At 41.4% G+C, this 19,583-nt stretch overlaps 1 protein-coding gene across 2 annotated transcripts in view; it reads right to left on the bottom strand.

Annotated features, from left to right (window-relative positions):
- The window catches only part of CBFA2T2 (CBFA2/RUNX1 partner transcriptional co-repressor 2), a 186,005-nt gene that overhangs the window by 33,685 nt on the left and 132,737 nt on the right, over window positions 1–19,583 (bottom strand). For both annotated transcript variants that reach the window (XM_053712832.1, XM_053712837.1), the window contains exon 4: window positions 10,575–10,664. In XM_053712832.1, the coding sequence (XP_053568807.1) occupies window positions 10,575–10,664 (90 nt within the window). The remainder of the gene's footprint in view (window positions 1–10,574; window positions 10,665–19,583) is intronic.

Here is a 19,583-nt window from a genome sequence, read left to right as displayed (position 1 = left end):
TTCAAACGGAACGCCCTGTAAAACGTTAAGAACAAGGTTTAAACTCCATGGCGGAGCAACAGTTTTAAACACGGGCTTAATCCTGGCCAAAGCCTGACAAAAAGCCTGAACGTCTGGAACTTCTGACAGACGTTTGTGCAACAGAATGGACAGAGCTGAGATCTCTCCCTTTAAGGAACTAGCGGATAAACCCTTTTCTAAACCTTCTTGTAAAAAAGACAATATCCTAGGAATCCTAACCTTACTCCAAGAGTAACCTTTGGATTCGCACCAATATAGGTATTTACGCCATATTTTATGGTAAATCTTTCTGGTAACAGGCTTCCTAGCCTGTATTAAGGTATTAATTACTGACTCAGAAAATCCACGTTTTGATAAAATCAAGCGTTCAATTTCCAGGCAGTCAGCTTCAGAGAAATTAGATTTTGATGTTTGAAGGGACCTTGAATCAGAAGGTCCTGTCTCAGAGGCAGAGACCAAGGTGGACAGGATGACATGTCCACTAGATCTGCATACCAGGTCCTGCGTGGCCACGCAGGCGCTATTAGAATCACCGATGCTCTCTCCTGTTTGATCCTGGCAATCAATCGAGGAAGCATCGGGAAGGGTGGAAACACATAAGCTCTCACGAAGGTCCAAGGTGCTGTCAAAGCATCTACCAGGGCCGCTCCCGGATCCCTGGATCTGGACCCGTAACGAGGAAGCTTGGCGTTCTGTCGAGACGCCATGAGATCTATTTCTGGTTTGCCCCAACGACGAAGTATTTGGGCAAAGACCTCCGGATGAAGTTCCCACTCCCCCGGATGAAAAGTCTGACGACTTAAGAAATCCGCCTCCCAGTTCTCCACTCCCGGAATGTGGATTGCTGATAGGTGGCAAGAGTGAGACTCTGCCCAGCGAATTATCTTTGATACTTCCATCATTACTAGGGAGCTTCTTGTCCCTCCTTGATGGTTGATGTAAGCTACAGTCGTGATGTTGTCCGACAGAAATCTGATGAACCCCTGAGTTGTTAACTGGGGCCAAGCCAGAAGGGCATTGAGAACTGCTCTCAATTCCAGAATGTTTATTGGCAGGAGACTCTCCTCCTGAGTCCATGATCCCTGAGCCTTCAGGGAATTCCAGACAGCGCCCCAACCTAGCAGGCTGGCGTCTGTTGTTACAATCGTCCATTCTGGTCTGCTGAATGGCATCCCCCTGGACAGATGTGGCCGAGAGAGCCACCACAGAAGAGAATTTCTGGTCTCTTGATCCAGATTCAGAGTAGGGGACAAATCTGAGTAATCCCCATTCCACTGACTTAGCATGCACAATTGCAGCGGTCTGAGGTGTAAGCGTGCAAAGGGTACTATGTCCATTGCCGCTACCATTAAGCCGATCACCTCCATGCATTGAGCCACTGACGGGTGTTGAATGGAATGAAGGACACGGCAAGCGTTTTGAAGTTTTGTTAACCTGTCTTCTGTCAGGTAGATCTTCATTTCTACAGAATCTATAAGAGTCCCCAAGAAGGGAACTCTTGTGAGTGGAAAGAGAGAACTCTTCTTTTCGTTTACCTTCCACCCATGCGATCTTAGAAATGCCAGTACTAACTCTGTATGAGACTTGGCAGTTTGAAAGCTTGAAGCTTGTATCAGAATGTCGTCTAGGTATGGAGCTACCGAAATTCCTCGCGGTCTTAGCACCGCCAGAAGAGCCCCCAGAACCTTTGTGAAGATTCTTGGAGCCGTAGCCAACCCGAATGGAAGAGCTACAAACTGGTAATGCCTGTCTAGGAAGGCAAACCTTAGATACTGGTAATGATCTCTGTGAATCGGAATGTGAAGGTAAGCATCCTTTAAATCCACTGTGGTCATGTACTGACCCTTTTGGATCATGGGTAGAATTGTCCGAATAGTTTCCATTTTGAACGATGGAACTCTTAGGAATTTGTTTAGGATCTTTAAATCCAAGATTGGTCTGAAGGTTCCTTCTTTCTTGGGAACCACAAACAGATTTGAGTAAAATCCCTGTCCGTGTTCCGACCGCGGAACCGGATGGATCACTCCCATTAGTAACAGATCTTGTACGCAGCGTAGAAACGCCTCCTTCTTTATTTGGTTTGTTGACAACCTTGACAGATGGAATCTCCCTTTTGGGGGAGAGGTTTTGAAATCCAGAAGATATCCCTGAGATATGATCTCTAGTGCCCAGGGATCCTGGACATCTCTTGCCCAAGCCTGGGTGAAGAGAGAAAGTCTGCCCCCCACTAGATCCGTTCCCGGATCGGGGGCCCTCAATTCATGCCGTCTTAGGGGCAGCAGCAGGTTTTCTGGCCTGCTTGCCCTTGTTCCAGGACTGGTTAGGTCTCCAGCCTTGTCTGTAACGAGCAACAGCTCCTTCCTGTTTTGGAGCAGAGGAAGTTGATGCTGCTCCTGCTTTGAAATTACGAAAGGAACGAAAATTAGACTGTCTAGCCCTAGGCTTGGCTCTGTCTTGAGGCAGGGCATGGCCTTTACCTCCTGTAATGTCAGCGATAATTTCTTTCAAACCGGGCCCGAATAAGGTCTGCCCTTTGAAAGGTATGTTAAGTAACTTAGATTTAGAAGTAACGTCAGCTGACCACGATTTTAGCCACAGAGCTCTGCGTGCCTGAATGGCGAAACCGGAATTCTTAGCCGTAAGTTTAGTTAAATGTACTACGGCATCTGAAACAAATGAATTAGCTAGCTTAATGGTTTTAAGCCTGTTTGAAATTTCTTCGATAGTAATTGAGTCAAGAGTCTCTTCCAGGGACTCGGACCAAAAAGCGGCCGCGACAGACGCAATACATGCCAGGGGTTGTAGTATAAAACCTTGTTGAACAAACATTTTCTTAAGGTAACCCTCTAATTTTTTATCCATTGGATCTGAAAAGGCACAGCTATCCTCCACCGGGATAGTGGTACGCTTAGCCAGAGTAGAAACCGCTCCCTCCACCTTAGGGATCGTCTGCCATAAGTCCCGCGTGGTGGCGTCTATTGGGAACATTTTCCTAAATACAGGAGGGGGGGAAAAAGGGTACACCGGGCCTATCCCACTCCTTAGTAATTATCTCTGTAAGCCTCTTAGGTATAGGAAATACGTCAGTACTCGCCGGTACCGCATAGTATCTATCCAGCCTACATAACTTCTCTGGAATTGCAACGGTGTTACAATCATTCAGAGCCGCTAATACCTCCCCTAGTAGAACGCGGAGGTTCTCAAGCTTAAACTTAAAATTAGAAATGTCTGAATCCACTCTATTGGGATCAGAACCGTCACCTGCAGATTGAAGCTCTCCGTCCTCATGTTCCGCATACTGTGACCCAGTATCTGACATGGCCCTATTATTATCAGCGCACTCTGTTCTCACCCCAGAGTGGTCACGCTTCCCTCTAAGTTCTGGTAATTTAGACAAAACTTCAGTCATAACATTAGCCATGTCCTGCAATGTGATTTGTAATGGCCGCCCTGAAGTACTCGGCGTTACCAAATCACGCACCTCCCGAGCGGGAGATTCAGGTACTGACACGTGAGGCAAGTTAGTCGGCATAACTTTCCCCTCGTTGTTTGGTGAATGATGTTCAATTTGTACAGATTGACTTTTATTTAAAGTAGCATCAATGCAATTAGTACATAAATTTCTATTGGGCTCCACTTTGGCTTTAGCACATATAGCACAGAGATATTCCTCTGAATCAGACATGTTAAACACACTAGCAATTAAACCAGCAGCTTGGAAATACTTTTCAATTTAAATTTCAATAGTATGAAAAAAACGTACTGTGCCTTTAAGAAGCACAGAAGTTATGACAGTTGAGAAACAATAAAATCAAATTTTAACCGGAAAAATATATATTTAGCAAAGGATTGTCCCCATTAGCAATGGATAACTAACCCTTAATTGACAGAAAAAAAGTACAGAATATAACGTTTTTTATCACAGTCAAGCACTCTCTCACAGGTCTGCTGTGAGTGATTACCTCCCTCAAAATAACTTTTGACGACCCTTAAGCTCTGTAGAGACGAACCGGATCATGCAGGGAAGAAAAACAGACTTGTGACTGAATTCCTGATGCGTAGCAAAAGCACCAAATTAAGCCCCTCCCCCTCACACACAACAGTGAGGGAGATCAGTAAACTGTCAAAAATTGAATAAAATGCCCGCCAAGTGGATAATTAGTGCCCAATACAATTTTTCACCCAGTACCTCAGAAAATTAAACGATTTAACATGCCAGCAAAACGTTTAACCTGATAATAAATTGTCACAGAAACCTACTGCTAGCCGTTCTCACTGCAATATAGGCTAAGGTTTATTCATACAGTATCATTCCAGTGAAGTGCCATTCCCCAGAATACTGAAGTGAAAATATACATACATGACAGCCTGATACCAGTTGCTACTACTGCATTTAAGGCTGAACTTACTTTATATAGGTATTTGCAGTATTTTCTAATCAATTCCATTCTCAGAAAATAATAAGCTGCTACATACCTCTTTGCAGGTGACCCTGCCCGCTGTCCCCTGATCTGAAGTATACCTCACCCCTCAGATGGCCGAGAACAGCAACATGATCTTAACTACTCCGGCTAAAATCATATAGAAACTCAGGTAGATTCTTCTTCAAATTCTCCCTGAGAAGGAACAACACACTCCGGTGCTGTTTTAAAATAACAAACTTTTGATTGAAGTTATAAAAACTAAGTATAATCACCACAGTCCTCTCACACATCCTATCTATTAGTTGGGTGCAAGAGAATGACTGGGTGTGACGTAGAGGGGAGGAGCTATATAGCAACTCTGCTGGGTGATCCTCTTGCACTTCCTGTTGGGGAGGAGTTAATATCCCAGAAGTAATGATGACCCGTGGACTGATCACACTTAACAGGAGAAATTAGGCTTGGATGTTTGAAAGGACCCTGAATTAGAAGGTCCTGCCTCAGAGGCAGAGACCATGGTGGACAGGACAACATGTCCACTAGGTCTGCATACCAGGTCCTGCGTGGCCACGCAGGCGCTATCAGAATCACTGATGCTCTCTCCTGTTTGATCCTGGCAATCAGTCGAGGTAGCAATGGAAATGGTGGAAACACATAAGCCATGTTGAAAACCCAAGGGGCTGCTAGTGCATCTACCAGCACCGCTCCCGGGTCCCTGGACCTGCATCCGTAACAAGGAAGCTTGGCGTTCTGGCGAGATGCCATGAGATCCAGCTCCGGTTCGCCCCAACGAAGAATCAGTTGAGCAAACACCTCCGGGTGAAGTTCCCACTCCCCCGGATGAAAGGTCTGGCGACTTAAAAAGTCCGCCTCCCAGTTCTCCACGCCTGGGATGTATATCGCTGACAGGTGACAAGAGTGAGACTCTGCCCAGCGAATTATCTTCGAGACTTCCAACATCGCTAGGGAACTCCTGGTTCCCCCTTGATGATTGATGTAAGCCACAGTCGTGATGTTGTCCGACTGAAATCTGATGAACCTCAGTGTTGCTAACTGAGGCCAAGCTAGAAGAGCATTGAATATTGCTCTTAATTCCAGAATGTTTATTGGGAGGAGTTTCTCCTCCTGAGTCCACGATCCCTGAGCCTTCAGGGAGTTCCAGACTGCACCCCAGCCTAGTAGGCTGGCATCTGTTGTTACAATCGTCCAATCTGGTCTGCGAAAAGTCATTCCTTTGGACAGATGAACCCGCGACAACCACCAGAGAAGAGAATCTCTGGCCTCCTGGTCCAGATTTAGTAAAGGGGACAGATCTGAGTAATCCCCATTCCACTGACTTAGCATGCATAGTTGCAGCGGTCTGAGATGCAGGCGCGCAAATGGCACTATGTCCATTGCCGCGACCATTAAGCCGATTACTTCCATGCACTGAGCTACCGATGGGCTTGGAATGGAATGAAGGACACAGCAAGCATTTAGGATTTTTGATAACCTGGACTCCGTCAGGTAAATCTTCATCTCTACAGAATCTATAAGAATCCCTAGAAAGGGAACCCTTGTGAGTGGTAACAGAGAACTCTCTTCCATGTTCACTTTCCACCCATGCGACCTCAGAAATGCTAGAACTATCTCTGTATGAGACTTTGCATTTTGAAAACTTGACGCTTGTATCAGAATGTCGTCTAGGTACGGAGCCACCGCTATGCCTCGCGGTCTTAGTACCGCCAGAAGCGAGCCCAGAACCTTTGTAAAAATTCTCGGGGCCGTAGCCAACCCGAAGGGAAGAGCTACAAACTGGTAATGCCTGTCTAGAAAGGCAAACCTTAGGTACCGATAATGATCTTTGTGAATCGGTATGTGAAGGTAGGCATCCTTTAAGTCCACTGTGGTCATATACTGACCCTCTTGGATCATGGGTAGGATGGTTCGAATAGTTTCCATTTTGAACGATGGAACCCTTAGGAATTTGTTTAAGATCTTCAGGTCCAAGATTGGCCTGAAGGTTCCCTCTTTTTTGGGAACCACAAACAGATTTGAGTAAAAACCTTGCCCTTGTTCCGTCCGCGGAACCGGGTGGATCACTCCCATTACTAAGAGGTCTTGTACACATCGTAGAAATGCCTCTTTCTTTATTAGGTTTGTTGATAACCTTGACAGATGAAATCTCCCTTGTGGAGGAGAAGTTTTGAAGTCCAGAAGGTATCCCTGAGATATGATCTCCAACGCCCAGGGATCCTGTACATCTCTTGCCCAGGCCTGGGCGAAGAGAGAAAGTCTGCCCCCCACTAGATCCGTTTCCGGATAGGGGGCCCTTTCTTCATGCTGTCTTAGGGGCAGAAGTAGGTTTTCTGGCCTGCTTGCCCTTGTTCCAGGACTGGTTGCCTTTCCAACCCTGTCTGTAACGAGTAGCAGTCCCTTCCTGTTTTGGAGCGGAGGAAGTTGATGCTGCTCCTGCCTTGAAATTACGAAAGGCACGAAAATTAGACTGTTTGGCCTTTGATTTGGCCCTGTCCTGAGGAAGGGTGTGACCCTTACCTCCAGTAATGTCAGCAATAATTTCTTTCAAGCCGGGCCCGAATAAGGTTTGCCCTTTGAAAGGAATATTAAGCAATTTAGATTTAGAAGTCACATCTGCTGACCAGGATTTAAGCCATAGCGCTCTGCGCGCCTGGATGGCGAATCCGGAGTTCTTAGCCGTTAGTTTGGTTAAATGCACAACGGCATCCGAAACAAATGCATTAGCTAGCTTAAGGGCTTTAAGCTTGTTCATAATCTCATCCAATGGTGCTGTGCGAATAGCCTCTTCCAGAGACTCAAACCAGAATGCCGCTGCAGCAGTGACGGGCGCAATGCATGCAAGGGGCTGTAATATAAAACCTTGTTGAACAAACATTTTCTTAAGGTAACCTTCTAATTTTTTATCCATTGGATCTGAGAAAGCACAACTATCCTCCACCGGGATAGTGGTACGCTTGGCTAAAGTAGAAACTGCTCCCTCCACCTTAGGGACCGTCTGCCATAAGTCTCGTGTGGTGGCGTCTATTGGGAACATTTTTCTAAATATCGGAGGAGAGGAAAAGGGCACACCGGGTCTATCCCACTCCTTGCTAATAATCTCTGTAAGCCTTTTAGGTATAGGAAAAACATCAGTACACACCGGTACCGCATAGTATTTATCCAGCCTACATAATTTCTCTGGGATTGCAACCGTGTCGCAATCATTCAGAGCCGCTAACACCTCCCCTAGCAATACACGGAGGTTCTCAAGCTTAAATTTAAAATTTGAAATTTCTAAATCCGGTCTCCCCGGATCAGATCCGTCACCCACAGAATGAAGCTCTCCGTCCTCATGTTCTGCAAATTGTGACGCAGTATCGGACATGGCTCTCGTGTCATCGGCGCGCTCTGTCCTTAACCCAGAGCTATCGCGCTTGCCTCTTAACTCAGGCAAATTAGATAATACTTCTTTCATAACATTAGCCATATCATGCAAAGTGATTTGTAAGGGCCTTGATGTACTTGGCACCACAATCTCACGCACCTCCTGAGCGGGAGGCGAAGGTACTGACACGTGAGGAGAGTTAGACGGCATAACTTCCCCCTCGTTGTCTGGTGATAATTTCTTTACCGGTACAGATTGACTTTTATTCAAAGTAATATCAATACAATTGGTACACATATTTCTATTGGGCTCCACATTGGCTTTTAAACATAATGAACAAGTAGATTCATCTGTATCAGACATGTTTAAACAGACTAGCAATGAAGGCTAGCAAGCTTGGAAAAAAACTTTACAAGCAATAGAAAAAACGCTGCAGCGCTTTTAAAAACACAAAAAACTGTCACAGTTGAAATAACAATGAACTAATTCAGTTATAGCCAACAATTTTAACAGTAAATGTATGAATTTAGCAGAGGATTGCACCCACTAGCAAACGGATGATTAACCCCTCAATACCCAAAAACGGATAATCAATTTAAGATTTAACGCTTTTATCACAGTCAAACACACTGTCACAGGTCTGCTGTGACTGATTACCTCCCTCAAAAATGAATTTTGAAGACCCCTGAGCTCTCTGGAGACGTCCTGGATCAAGGAGGAAGAAGCAGGAAGACTGTGCTAGAATTTTAACTGCGCAACAAGGCGCTAAAAAAAGGCCCCTCCCACTCATAACACAACAGTGGGAGGCCTGTTACAACTGTTTCTATGCAGAAATATACGTTAGCCATATGGAAAAAAATCATGCCCAAAAAGATTTATCACCAAAGTACCTCACAAAACGAATAACATGCCAGTAAACGTTTTAAAAACAACTTTCCAGTGTTATGCAAAGTTATCACTAAGCCTGCTACCAGTCGCTTCTACTGCAGTTAAGGCTCATACATTTATTTCAGTATTAACAGTATTTTCTCAGTCAAATTCTAGTCCCTAGAAAATAACTCAACTGCGCATACATTTATCAGCCTGATATCAGTCGCTACTACTGCATTAAAGGCTGTACTTACATCATATGGGTAACAGCAGTGTTTTCTTAGTCAATTCCATTCCTAGAAAATATTACTGCACATACCTCATTTGCGGGGGACCCCGCATGCTATTCCCTTTTCTGAAGTTACCCCACTCCTCAGAATGTGCGAGAACAGCCAGTGGATCTTAGTTACGTCTGCTAAGATCATAGAAAACGCAGGCAGATTCTTCTTCTAAATACTGCCTGAGAGAAAAAACAGCACACTCCGGTGCCATTTAAAATAATAAACTTTTGATTGAAGAATAATTAGGTAAAAAACTCCTATCTCCTCTCGCGACCTCCTTCTTTGTTGAGACTTGCAAGAGAATGACTGGGTATGACATGTGAGGGGAGGAGCTATATAGCAGATCTGCTTGGGTGATCCTCTTGCAACTTCCTGTTGGGAAGGAGAATATATCCCATAAGTAATGGATGACCCGTGGACTGAACACACTTAACAAGAGAAATATATTTTCAAACCATCTTTTGCTTTAAACAGATATTACATCTAAAATGGAGTTATTAAAAAAAATTAGCAACTACAAGAGGTGTTTTAAAATGTATATATTAATGGATGTTCCTGAGCTAAAGACAAAAAATGTACTCAGTTGAAAGGTATTGATAAATGGGGTCTCTGCATGCAAATTACCTTCTCTAGATACAATATTGTTTTACCTACTCTTTAGAACTTGTCCAATTTTAAAGTCAAAATTGAACTTTCAAGATTTAGATGGATCATACAATTTTAAGCAACTTTCCAAATTACTCATATTATCAAATTTGTTTTGTTTTCTTGGTATGGTTTGTTGAAAACTAAATTAGTCAAGACAGTTTTATGGTAGCTTAGGAGAATGCACGTGGCTATAGCAGAAACTGTTTAAACTGCATTTTATATCTAAAGCATAAATGTTGTTTGAGTAATTGGCTCCCCTGCCTTCTTTGAAAAGAGGCCATATTGGTCACCTTGGAATGAAATAAAAATGGTTTTATAATGTGTAATGTGAAACTAGATATTTGCTTGGGAGGCAAGGAAAAATTGAGTGGATGGACATTTCATTTTTTAAAGCCAATTATCCTTGGGGCAGAAAGAATTTTATTAGTATTGTGAGTAAAGCATTTCAGTTATTTTTATACTTTTAATTTCACGTGGTTTTGTAATGTTTATCATCTTTATTTATATAAATCAGGGATGGGGAACCATGGCACTTCTGATGTTTCAGAACTACATTACCCATGATGCTTAGGCACTCTGAAGTCCAGTTGAGCATCATGGTAAATGTAGTTCTTAAACATCTGGAGGGCCAATGTTCCCCATCCACGATAATGCTCTATGACTCATTTTTGTTTATAATAAATATTTAGTATTTTTCAAGTGGTGCTTACCTGTACCCTCTGTGCAAAGCATAATACTACAATAATTTAATGCTAATAAAATATTTATTTTTATGAAATTGATTTGCCTGTAAATACTCTGCATATATGTATAAAAAAATGACTGGGTACCTTTAAAAGACAAATAGGAGCCTATTAACTCTGGGACAGGGAAACAAAACACAAAAAGTCAATACTAAAGAGTAAAATTCAAGCATTCATATATTTTGTAATTGAGAGTTCTCGTTATTACCTTAAGGAATGGGATGACGAAAGGTCGGAGGGGAAAGTTAGTGGCCTCCTGCAGTTTGCAGTGAAATTCTTCAATGGTTACAGTTGAGTTCTGTAAAGAAAGGAGAGGTCTTTATAGTTGGGCTAAGTAGAATACAAAAAACACACAATATTTACTCCAAGTTCAAGGCACAGATGATAAGTTTTAAATAAATAAAGCCTGAGAACTTAAACCAAGATAACGCATATCATAAACTTACAACCACTTATCAGGCCAGTAAGTTAAATTTACTGAATTTAAAACCTACTAGAAAATAGAAAAATGCAAGTTTTACAAACTCCATAACTCAATAGCAAACAGACAAAACACATCTTTACTTCTGTTTAAGACACATGGTTATTCAAAATGACTTGGCGGTACAGCCAATCAAATGCAGTTCCGCCTGCCGCCTAGATTAACCGGAGCAAGCACATGCAGTATAAGGTCTAAATCTATGCATTGGTAAAACAAGTGTGTGACATTCCTTACAAAATTATTCCAACTCATTAGAAGGGCATAGAACTCAAAATTATACTGGGGATACACAACACCAGCATATATATTTTTAAGATGTAGTTATTTTTTGTAAGATCAGCCCCACCTTCACATGCTAGGTGCTGACCTCAGATCAGATGCGGTTTACTATTTGTGCAGTATAGATGGAGCATAACTACTAATAAGGGTACAGTAAAGTTTAAGAAAAGCACCTAATGAATGCACACTGTGTCAGTCTTGGTGTGGAATGGCCAGTCTGTGTAAGAAAATTACACACATACATATTTTTTATATATATATATATATATATATATATATACACACATATATACACACACATACATACAGTATATATATATATATATATATATATATATATATATATATATATATATATATATATATACACACACACACACACACAACTCCAGGAAATGTTTGGCATTGTGTATGTTAATGTAAGGCCTGTGTACAGCTATTTGGACTTGAAAACCAGTTTCATGATGCTCCTAACACAGTTTTTGTGCTAATGTTCTTTCCAGAGGCAGTTTTAAACTTTGTAGTATTTCATGCAGCAGCCTCGCTCTGTGAGTTTGCATTGTCTACCATTTTGTAGGGCTGTTTTTGCTCCCGGACTCCTCCACTTCATAATAGCACTTACAGTTGACCATGGCAGATCTAGTGGGACATAAATTTAATGTACTGACTTGTGGACAAAGGTTGCATACTATAAAAGAGACTTCATGGCTATGTGGTGTTTTTTTATGCAACAATTTCCAATGGGTGTGGTCAATAATTGGTAGAGGTGTCCACAGAGAGGGTAATATAAATAATAACTATAGGTTAAATATAAAATACTCTTTATAAGTTAACTTCAGATGGAGAATAAAATGCATTTGGCTGTTTATAAGTTTTATGCAATTTTTACTTATTTATTGCATAGGGATTCATTTATCAATTTCATCAATTACATGTTCATTTTTCTCTGTTAAACAATTTAGCCTTTTTGTTAATGTTGAACATATTAATTAGCAAGACTTTATTTTGCTAAAACAGAACTAAAGGCAATAGCTAGTTGAATAAAAAAGGTTCATAGCTACCTCCAAACTGTAAGCTTCATGGGCAGTCTGTTATTATACTGCCTACTATGCAAGCAAAATCGCCAACTATATACCTGTATAATACTTCTAAATTAACTGTAAGCTTCTTACAAATATAGCCACAAATAAATGCTGTCCCCCTCCAAATCTACCACCCTATGCAAGTGTCTTGTATGATTAGGCCAAATCATAAAACAGCTTTCCCGACTATCCTTGGAGTGCATTATATTCCTGCTGATAACGTTAGTTGTCTAAAAATTCACCAATTTTTAAAAATAGGATAAAAAGATCTGGCATAGATTTTACCCCATTGTTTAGGACAACGTTTTATTTTTAAGCCAACTGACTGGAGGTTCCAAATTACTTTACTTGCTTTTAAGGTGACTTGCAAATTAGGTGACTGGTTTGTGATTAACCTTTTCAAAATGCATATCATTTGTATTTGCATCAAATGATGCCAAATTGTTCTAAAAAGGCTTATGACCAGTGAAGATTGATTGTTCTGTTGAAATGTTAAATAGCGACACATTTGTATAGTTCTCAAGTGCACCGGCTTGGTACTTTAGCTCTGTTCCCAGTGAGCAAGCCTGGGAAACAATACAGAGTATACAGTCGATGACTGAAATGTGCTATTTTCTGCTACCATTTCCTTTTTTTCTATGTTAAAAAAACAAGTACTCAATGGGCAAAAAATAGATCATTCCTTCTATATACTTTCAAAGATTCTCAAAGCAAAAATAATGTTATTTGAAGCCCTAAAAATTTTCAGTATTAAACAAGAAAATGAAGGTATTTTAACATAGCAAATTGGTATATGTATATATATTTTTTTTACATAAACACTGTACTGTGTGACTTTTCTTCCTCCAAAATAATGCTACCAATTTATATGAAGAAAGAAAGAACAATTATCATGACCTATGTTTTTTGGAAGGACTTTTAAAGGGACATTATACACTCATTTTTTCTTTGCATAAATGTTTTGTAGATGATCTATTTTATATAGCCCATAAAGTTTTTTTTGTTTTGTTTTTTTTAAATGTTTAGTTTTGCTTATTTCAAATAACATTGCTCTGATTTTCAGTCTCCTAACCAAACCCCAAAGTTTTATGAGAATACCGTCAGCTACCTTCTCCAGCTTGCTCCTGTTTGTGTAAAGGGTCTTTTCATATGCAAAAGAAGTGGGGAGGGGGAGTGTCTTATTTCCCACTTGCAGTGGGCTTTCCAACTACCTTTTCAACAGAGCTAAACTGAGAGCTTCTATGTAAGATTTTAAACAGTTTTATACTGGATTTTTATATCAGTATCTGTGCATCTTATTTTTTATAGTAGTGTCTATTACATGCAGTTATATGAAAATGAGTGCATACTGTCCCTTTAAAACCTCACACGTCTAAAGTATTTCATTTTAGCAAAAAAAGTGTATCATTGCAACAGCGGGTAATAAAATGAATTTTAAAAAAAATGCAAAAGCAATAAGACTAATGAAAAAGTTCAGATTTTATTTGTTTTGAAACTAACAACAAAATTATCCTCTGACACCAGATATATTAGACCAGAAAAAACCTCAAAATATGTTTCAGGGTTGCAAAATATCAATAGGGTTGCACTTAAAGACCAATATATACTGTATATAGTTTTTGGAAATTAAATGAATGCCAGAAACAGGATAACTTTGTTAAAACGAATAATATGAAATATGAAAAGGTGCACATGTCTCAAAGCAATTATAGAGTGAGGAAGACAGTACCAAGATATCATCACATATAGCAAGATTAAACTTTGAAAAAAGGAAATGTATCTTAAAGTGCTACTGGAAGTGCGAGGACGTAGCTGAAGTGCAAAGACTGTTCATAAGGGAGTTACAAACAGATCCACCAACGCGACTCACCATTACTCGCATCAAAGATAAGTTTGAAGCAAATGGAACTGTTCAAGATGTCCATAAAGGGCGTTCTGAAAGACTGCAGTTGTCCACGAGTCCCACATGAGAAGCAGAGCTGTTGGAAACTCTCAACCAATCACCAAGAAAATATGTTTGACAAACAGCCTGTGAGACAGGAATCCCAAAATCAAGCGCCCATTGCATCTTGAAGCACGCTCATTTGAAAACTTTTATTCTGGCATTGGTCCAACACCTCAATGAAGATGATCCTGACTGGAGAGTTGAAATTTGTGAGTGGTACCTTGCAAAATGTGCAGTTACCTAACAATATTGTCTGGAGCGATGAGGCCACATTGGTTCAGTTTATCATCACAATTGCACCTACTAGGCACCTTAGAACCCACACGTCACAGTTGAACATCACGTAACCTTACCAGGGGTTATTGTGTGATGTGGATTATCAGAGTTGGGCGTAATTTCTTTTTTTAAAACAAAGTCACTGGTCCCGTTGGTCTGAACTTGCTGCAAGAATCTCATGCCACGAATTCAAGAGCAATTTGGAAATCAGGAGTTTTACTGCCAGCAAGATGGAGCACTTCCCCATTACCATTGTGATGTGAGGGACTAGCTTGACGAAAATTTGCCGAACAGATGGATTGGGCGAAGAGGTAGCATTGAATTCCCCCCCACGTTCACCAGACCTTACACCTCTGGACTTTTTTATTGGGATATGTCAAAGATAAGGTTTATTGCACAAAATCTGCAACAATCAATGAGTTGAGAGCAGCAATCAAAAGAGAATGCATCCAAATACCAAATAAATAGGATTTGTGATTCCATCTGTTCCTCATAATCAGCAGTGCCTAGACCAAACCAGTCATCAGTTCAAACACCTGCAATAACTAAAAAAAGATTCTACACTTGCCTATTTTAATTTGCATTATAAAACCTAGATGTATCTTAATAAACATTGTATTTATAGGGGGGCGGAGCCGACTGCCGACATGGACGGTCGCAACTAAACTGAGCTCCGTGTTAAGTGAAGCTAGGGAGCACCTATAAAGTATGCCAAACTAAGAGAAACATACTCAAACTTGCTCCGTTACACAGCACGTCTGCCAGTGGCACAGCTTAAGCGACAATTGTGACTCAGCATCGGCCCTAAGATCAAGTTCTTTGAAAACATCCGAAAGTTCCGGCATCAGCCGGCCTGGGCCTTAATACAACGTTTACCGGGCGGACCGCTGCAAATGAGATCCTCACTGAGGTAATTAAACACCCACCGCACCGAGCATAGCATACTATTCAGAAGCTGAGATACTAAATAAAACACACTGCAACAGATAAGCCACCACTGCAGGCCTTATTAAACGAAGCGCGCAGTACGCGCGAACAACAGAGGAGCCTAATCACTTACGCACATTTGCCTAAAATAAAGCATCACAACATTCACTAGCCACAACACTAGTGAGGGCTAATTGGACTTACGATTCAAAAGCTTTCCTAACGAACTTCACATACCGCAGAAACTAAGGGCCAAAACCGCCATTAACCCCTCGTGCAGGGCTGCTCTTATTGCAATACGCATCTGGCTCACACGCTACAGACATCAAACGTACTAACCCCTTTAACTATAACTTAAAGCTTCAGATATCATCCCACATGGCAGCCAGAAGACAATTAAAAGGGGATAAAATGCCGAAAACTCCTTCTAACACGGGGTCCAAACTTAATACTTATTTCAAGGCATTAAGCCCATCACAAGGCCCAGATACAGATTCTGAACAAGATTCCACTACGACGGTAAACTCTGCTGAGAACCCAGATAGCCATAATGCTCCACTTACTAAAGCAGACATCAATTCCTTACCAACTAAGGAAGACTTCACTGCATTGATTCAACATGTGGGGAAAATTCTAAAGGAAGGACTTGCAGAAGTCAAAAAAGAAATAGCAGAGCTTGGAGAAAGAATGGAATACTTAGAGGAGCAGGCTAATGATACTAATAACACTATAGATGAACACTCACGTTGCCTCTCCATTCATGACATCCAACTACAACAACTTAAAAGCCAGCTTGAAGACTTGGATAACAGAGGAAGGAGGCAAAATCTGCGAATCAGAGGAGTGCCAGAGAGCATTACAGGAGAGCATATACCTCAATACCTGCAGAATTTGTTCAAGTTCCTGACAAACGACCCCACTTCCTTACCTCTTCAACTAGATAGGGCCCACCGGGCCTTGAGGCCTAGACCAAAAGATTCGGAACCTCCCAGAGACATTGTTTTAAAATTCCACAAATACCAAGACAAGGAGGTAATAGCCCAAGCAGCCAGGAAAATCTCCCCAATCACTTTTGAAGGGAAGCAAATTCAGATATATGCAGACCTGAGCCCGGTTACCCTGGCCAACAGAAGAGAGGCAAAATACTTAACAGAACATTTGCGTGATCACGCGATCCAATACCGGTGGGGCTACCCATTTAGTATCAGAGTTAACAAAGACAACAAAATAATCACATACAAAGAACCAGGAGACCTGGAGGAATTTTGCACAGCCCTACGCATACCTACCCCTAATTTGCCAAGATGCAATGACAAAAATTCACCACCCATGGATGATTCTCACCCACCTCAACCCCAACGCTCACAATGGCAGAGGGTTAACAGAAAGAGACAGAGATTTCCACCCACTCCCTCTCCCTCTATCATGAAGGACACTTGAAGGAGCACAAGCAACCCATTAGAGAGTCCCTTTGGAGCTTTGTGAGACAATCTTTTGAATGACTTTAGCGTCACTTTATAAGTTATAGTGAAGTTTTCATAAATCACAGTTTTATTTGGCTCTACTATTTACAGGTTGATTGTTTGAATATGTACCCTTTATTTAACCTCTTAGGAGGTCCGCAAAGCTACTATATGAAGAAATATAGTATACCTTAGGGTAAATATACAGAAATAGGCTATATCAGATATCATATGAATGTTTCAAGCACTCCCTAGCTAAACTGTGTTCGGTTTCATGTTTATTTTCCCCCATACAGCCAGGGCGACCTTTAGCCTGGCTCAATGTTTGTTCCCTGTTTCTTGTTTCTTGTTAGTCATTGTTTTGTTTATTATGTTTGTTACTGCATGTACAATAACGATTTTTGTCACCATAGATACAGAAGGTAGCTTATGCCAATCAGTTTGGGTCTGCCATGTACACAGAAAGAATGACATCACTAATAGGGTTCAGAAAAACTCTGCGACTCACGATATAACCCACATGCTCTCTCACGACGCTCCTGACCACCTTATCTTATCGACAGGACTACTCTGCTCTCTTATAAGGTACCCTTCATTCTATCTCAGTCGCCTCTTCAACACTGCACCATTTTTCAACATTAAACATGTCCTCACACCAACTTAAACTTTTATCACAAAACTGCAGGGGCCTTAACTCACCCACCAAGAGGTCAATTGCATTAAATCACTTCAGGAAGCATAGAGGAGACATAGTCTTCGTTCAGGAGACCCATTTTTTGGGGCGAGACCCCCCAAGATTTTCGTCCCCAGAATACCCTGTAGGGTTTTTCAACTCCCATCCCCTAAAGAAAGTAGCAGGAGTAGGAATCCTATTCCATAAAAACACCCATTTCCAACTTACTAATAAATTTGAGGACCCGGAGGGGAGAATCCTGATCCTCACAGGGCTTCTCTTTAACACGCAAGTGACCCTCGCATGCTTGTATGCCCCTAACACGGGCCAGCTTAGATTTCTAAGAGGAGCCAGCAACAAAATCTTAGAGCTACAATCAGGCGCAGTGGTGGTAGGAGGTGACTTAAACGTAACTCTAAACCCAAAGATAGATAGTTCATCCAACAAAAAGACCTGTAGTAACTACAACCCTCAAAATATAATTGACTGCCTGCGGGTAAATACCTTAGTCGATATCTGGAGACTGCAACACCCACAGAAAAAAGAATTCACACACTACTCACATACACAAAGATCCTTTTCAAGGATCGATTATTTCCTTGTAGACCATAATACCATGTCATTAGCATCACATACAGAATTCTATACGGCAGCATGGACGGATCACTCGACGATTAGTCTAGAACTGGACTGGGTAAATAAACCTCTACGACATACTATATGGAGACTAGATGACTCATTACTACATGATCCAGACCTAGTCACCAAACTTAAACAAACAATAGAAGAATATTTCAGACACAATACTAACTCTGTAGACAACATCAGTACGTTATGGGAAGCCCATAAGGCAGTTGTTAGGGGCAGCTTTATACAGCTCAGCGCAAGGAAAAGAAGAGCCCAAAACTTAGAATACAATAACCTCACCCGACATCTGCAACTAGCAGAAAACGCACACAAACTTAACCCCGGCAGTGATACGACACTAGATAACCTAACGGCCGCTAGGAGCGCAGTTAACAACTACTTACAAAGAGCAGCACATAAAAGAGCCCTTGCCCTTAAAAAAGTATATTTTCACGGAGGCAATAGATCTGGCCCTCTGTTAGCCAGAGCCCTACGTAAGAAAGCTTCAACGAACCATATATATTCTATTAAAGATACAGACGGACACACAATCCATGATAGCCCAAACATTGCTGAAACTTTTAGGAAATATTACGAACATATTTATAATCTATCGACTACCAAATCACCCCCGAATAAGCAAGATATACTAGCCTATTTAGACTCGATATCAGTTCCCTCGCTCTCCGAACAACAAAGGCAGAGCCTAGACTCACCGATTACTGCACAGGAAATTCTGAAAGCCATATCAGACCTGCCATCCGGGAAAAGCCCTGGTCCGGACGGCCTTACAAATAAATATTATAAGACATTCAAAGATCTACTAGTTGCTCCCCTTCTATCCCTGTTCCACACTTTGGATGAGGAAGGACACCTCCCAATGCTAATGAAAGAAGCACATATCTCAGTAATCCCTAAAGCTGGAAAAGATCAAGACTCCCCATCTAATTTTAGGCCCATTTCGCTTTTAAATACTGATCTTAAAATCCTTGCCAAAATTATAGCATCACGCATAAACCCGATCCTACCAACACTTATACACGCTGATCAGACGGGGTTTGTGGGGGGGAGAGAGGCAAGAGACAACACCATCAGGGCACTCCAGCTGATGGAATACGCAAAAGCCAATAACATTAAAACAGTCTTCCTATCCACAGACGCCGAAAAGGCTTTCGACCGTCTAAATTGGGATTTTCTTTTCTCCACAATACAAAAATTTGGATTTGGGGCCACAATAATTAATAGAATCAAGGCATTGTACCTCTCACCAACTGCAAAAGTTAGGATAAACGGCCTCCTTTCAGATAACCTTAACATAAGTAATGGAACATGACAGGGTTGCCCTCTTTCCCCCATACTGTTCGTCCTCAGCATTGAAATGTTGGCAGCACGTATTAGAGAAAACGAGCAAATAGTAGGGATACCTTTAGGGGGTAATAACTACAAAGTGTCTCTTTATGCAGA

This window comes from Bombina bombina, chromosome 1 (assembly GCF_027579735.1).
Source record: "Bombina bombina isolate aBomBom1 chromosome 1, aBomBom1.pri, whole genome shotgun sequence".
In the NCBI taxonomy this organism is placed as follows: Eukaryota; Metazoa; Chordata; class Amphibia; order Anura; family Bombinatoridae; genus Bombina; species Bombina bombina.
The sequence above is the reverse complement of the archived record's forward strand: the minus strand, read 5'-3'. Positions and strand labels throughout refer to the sequence as shown.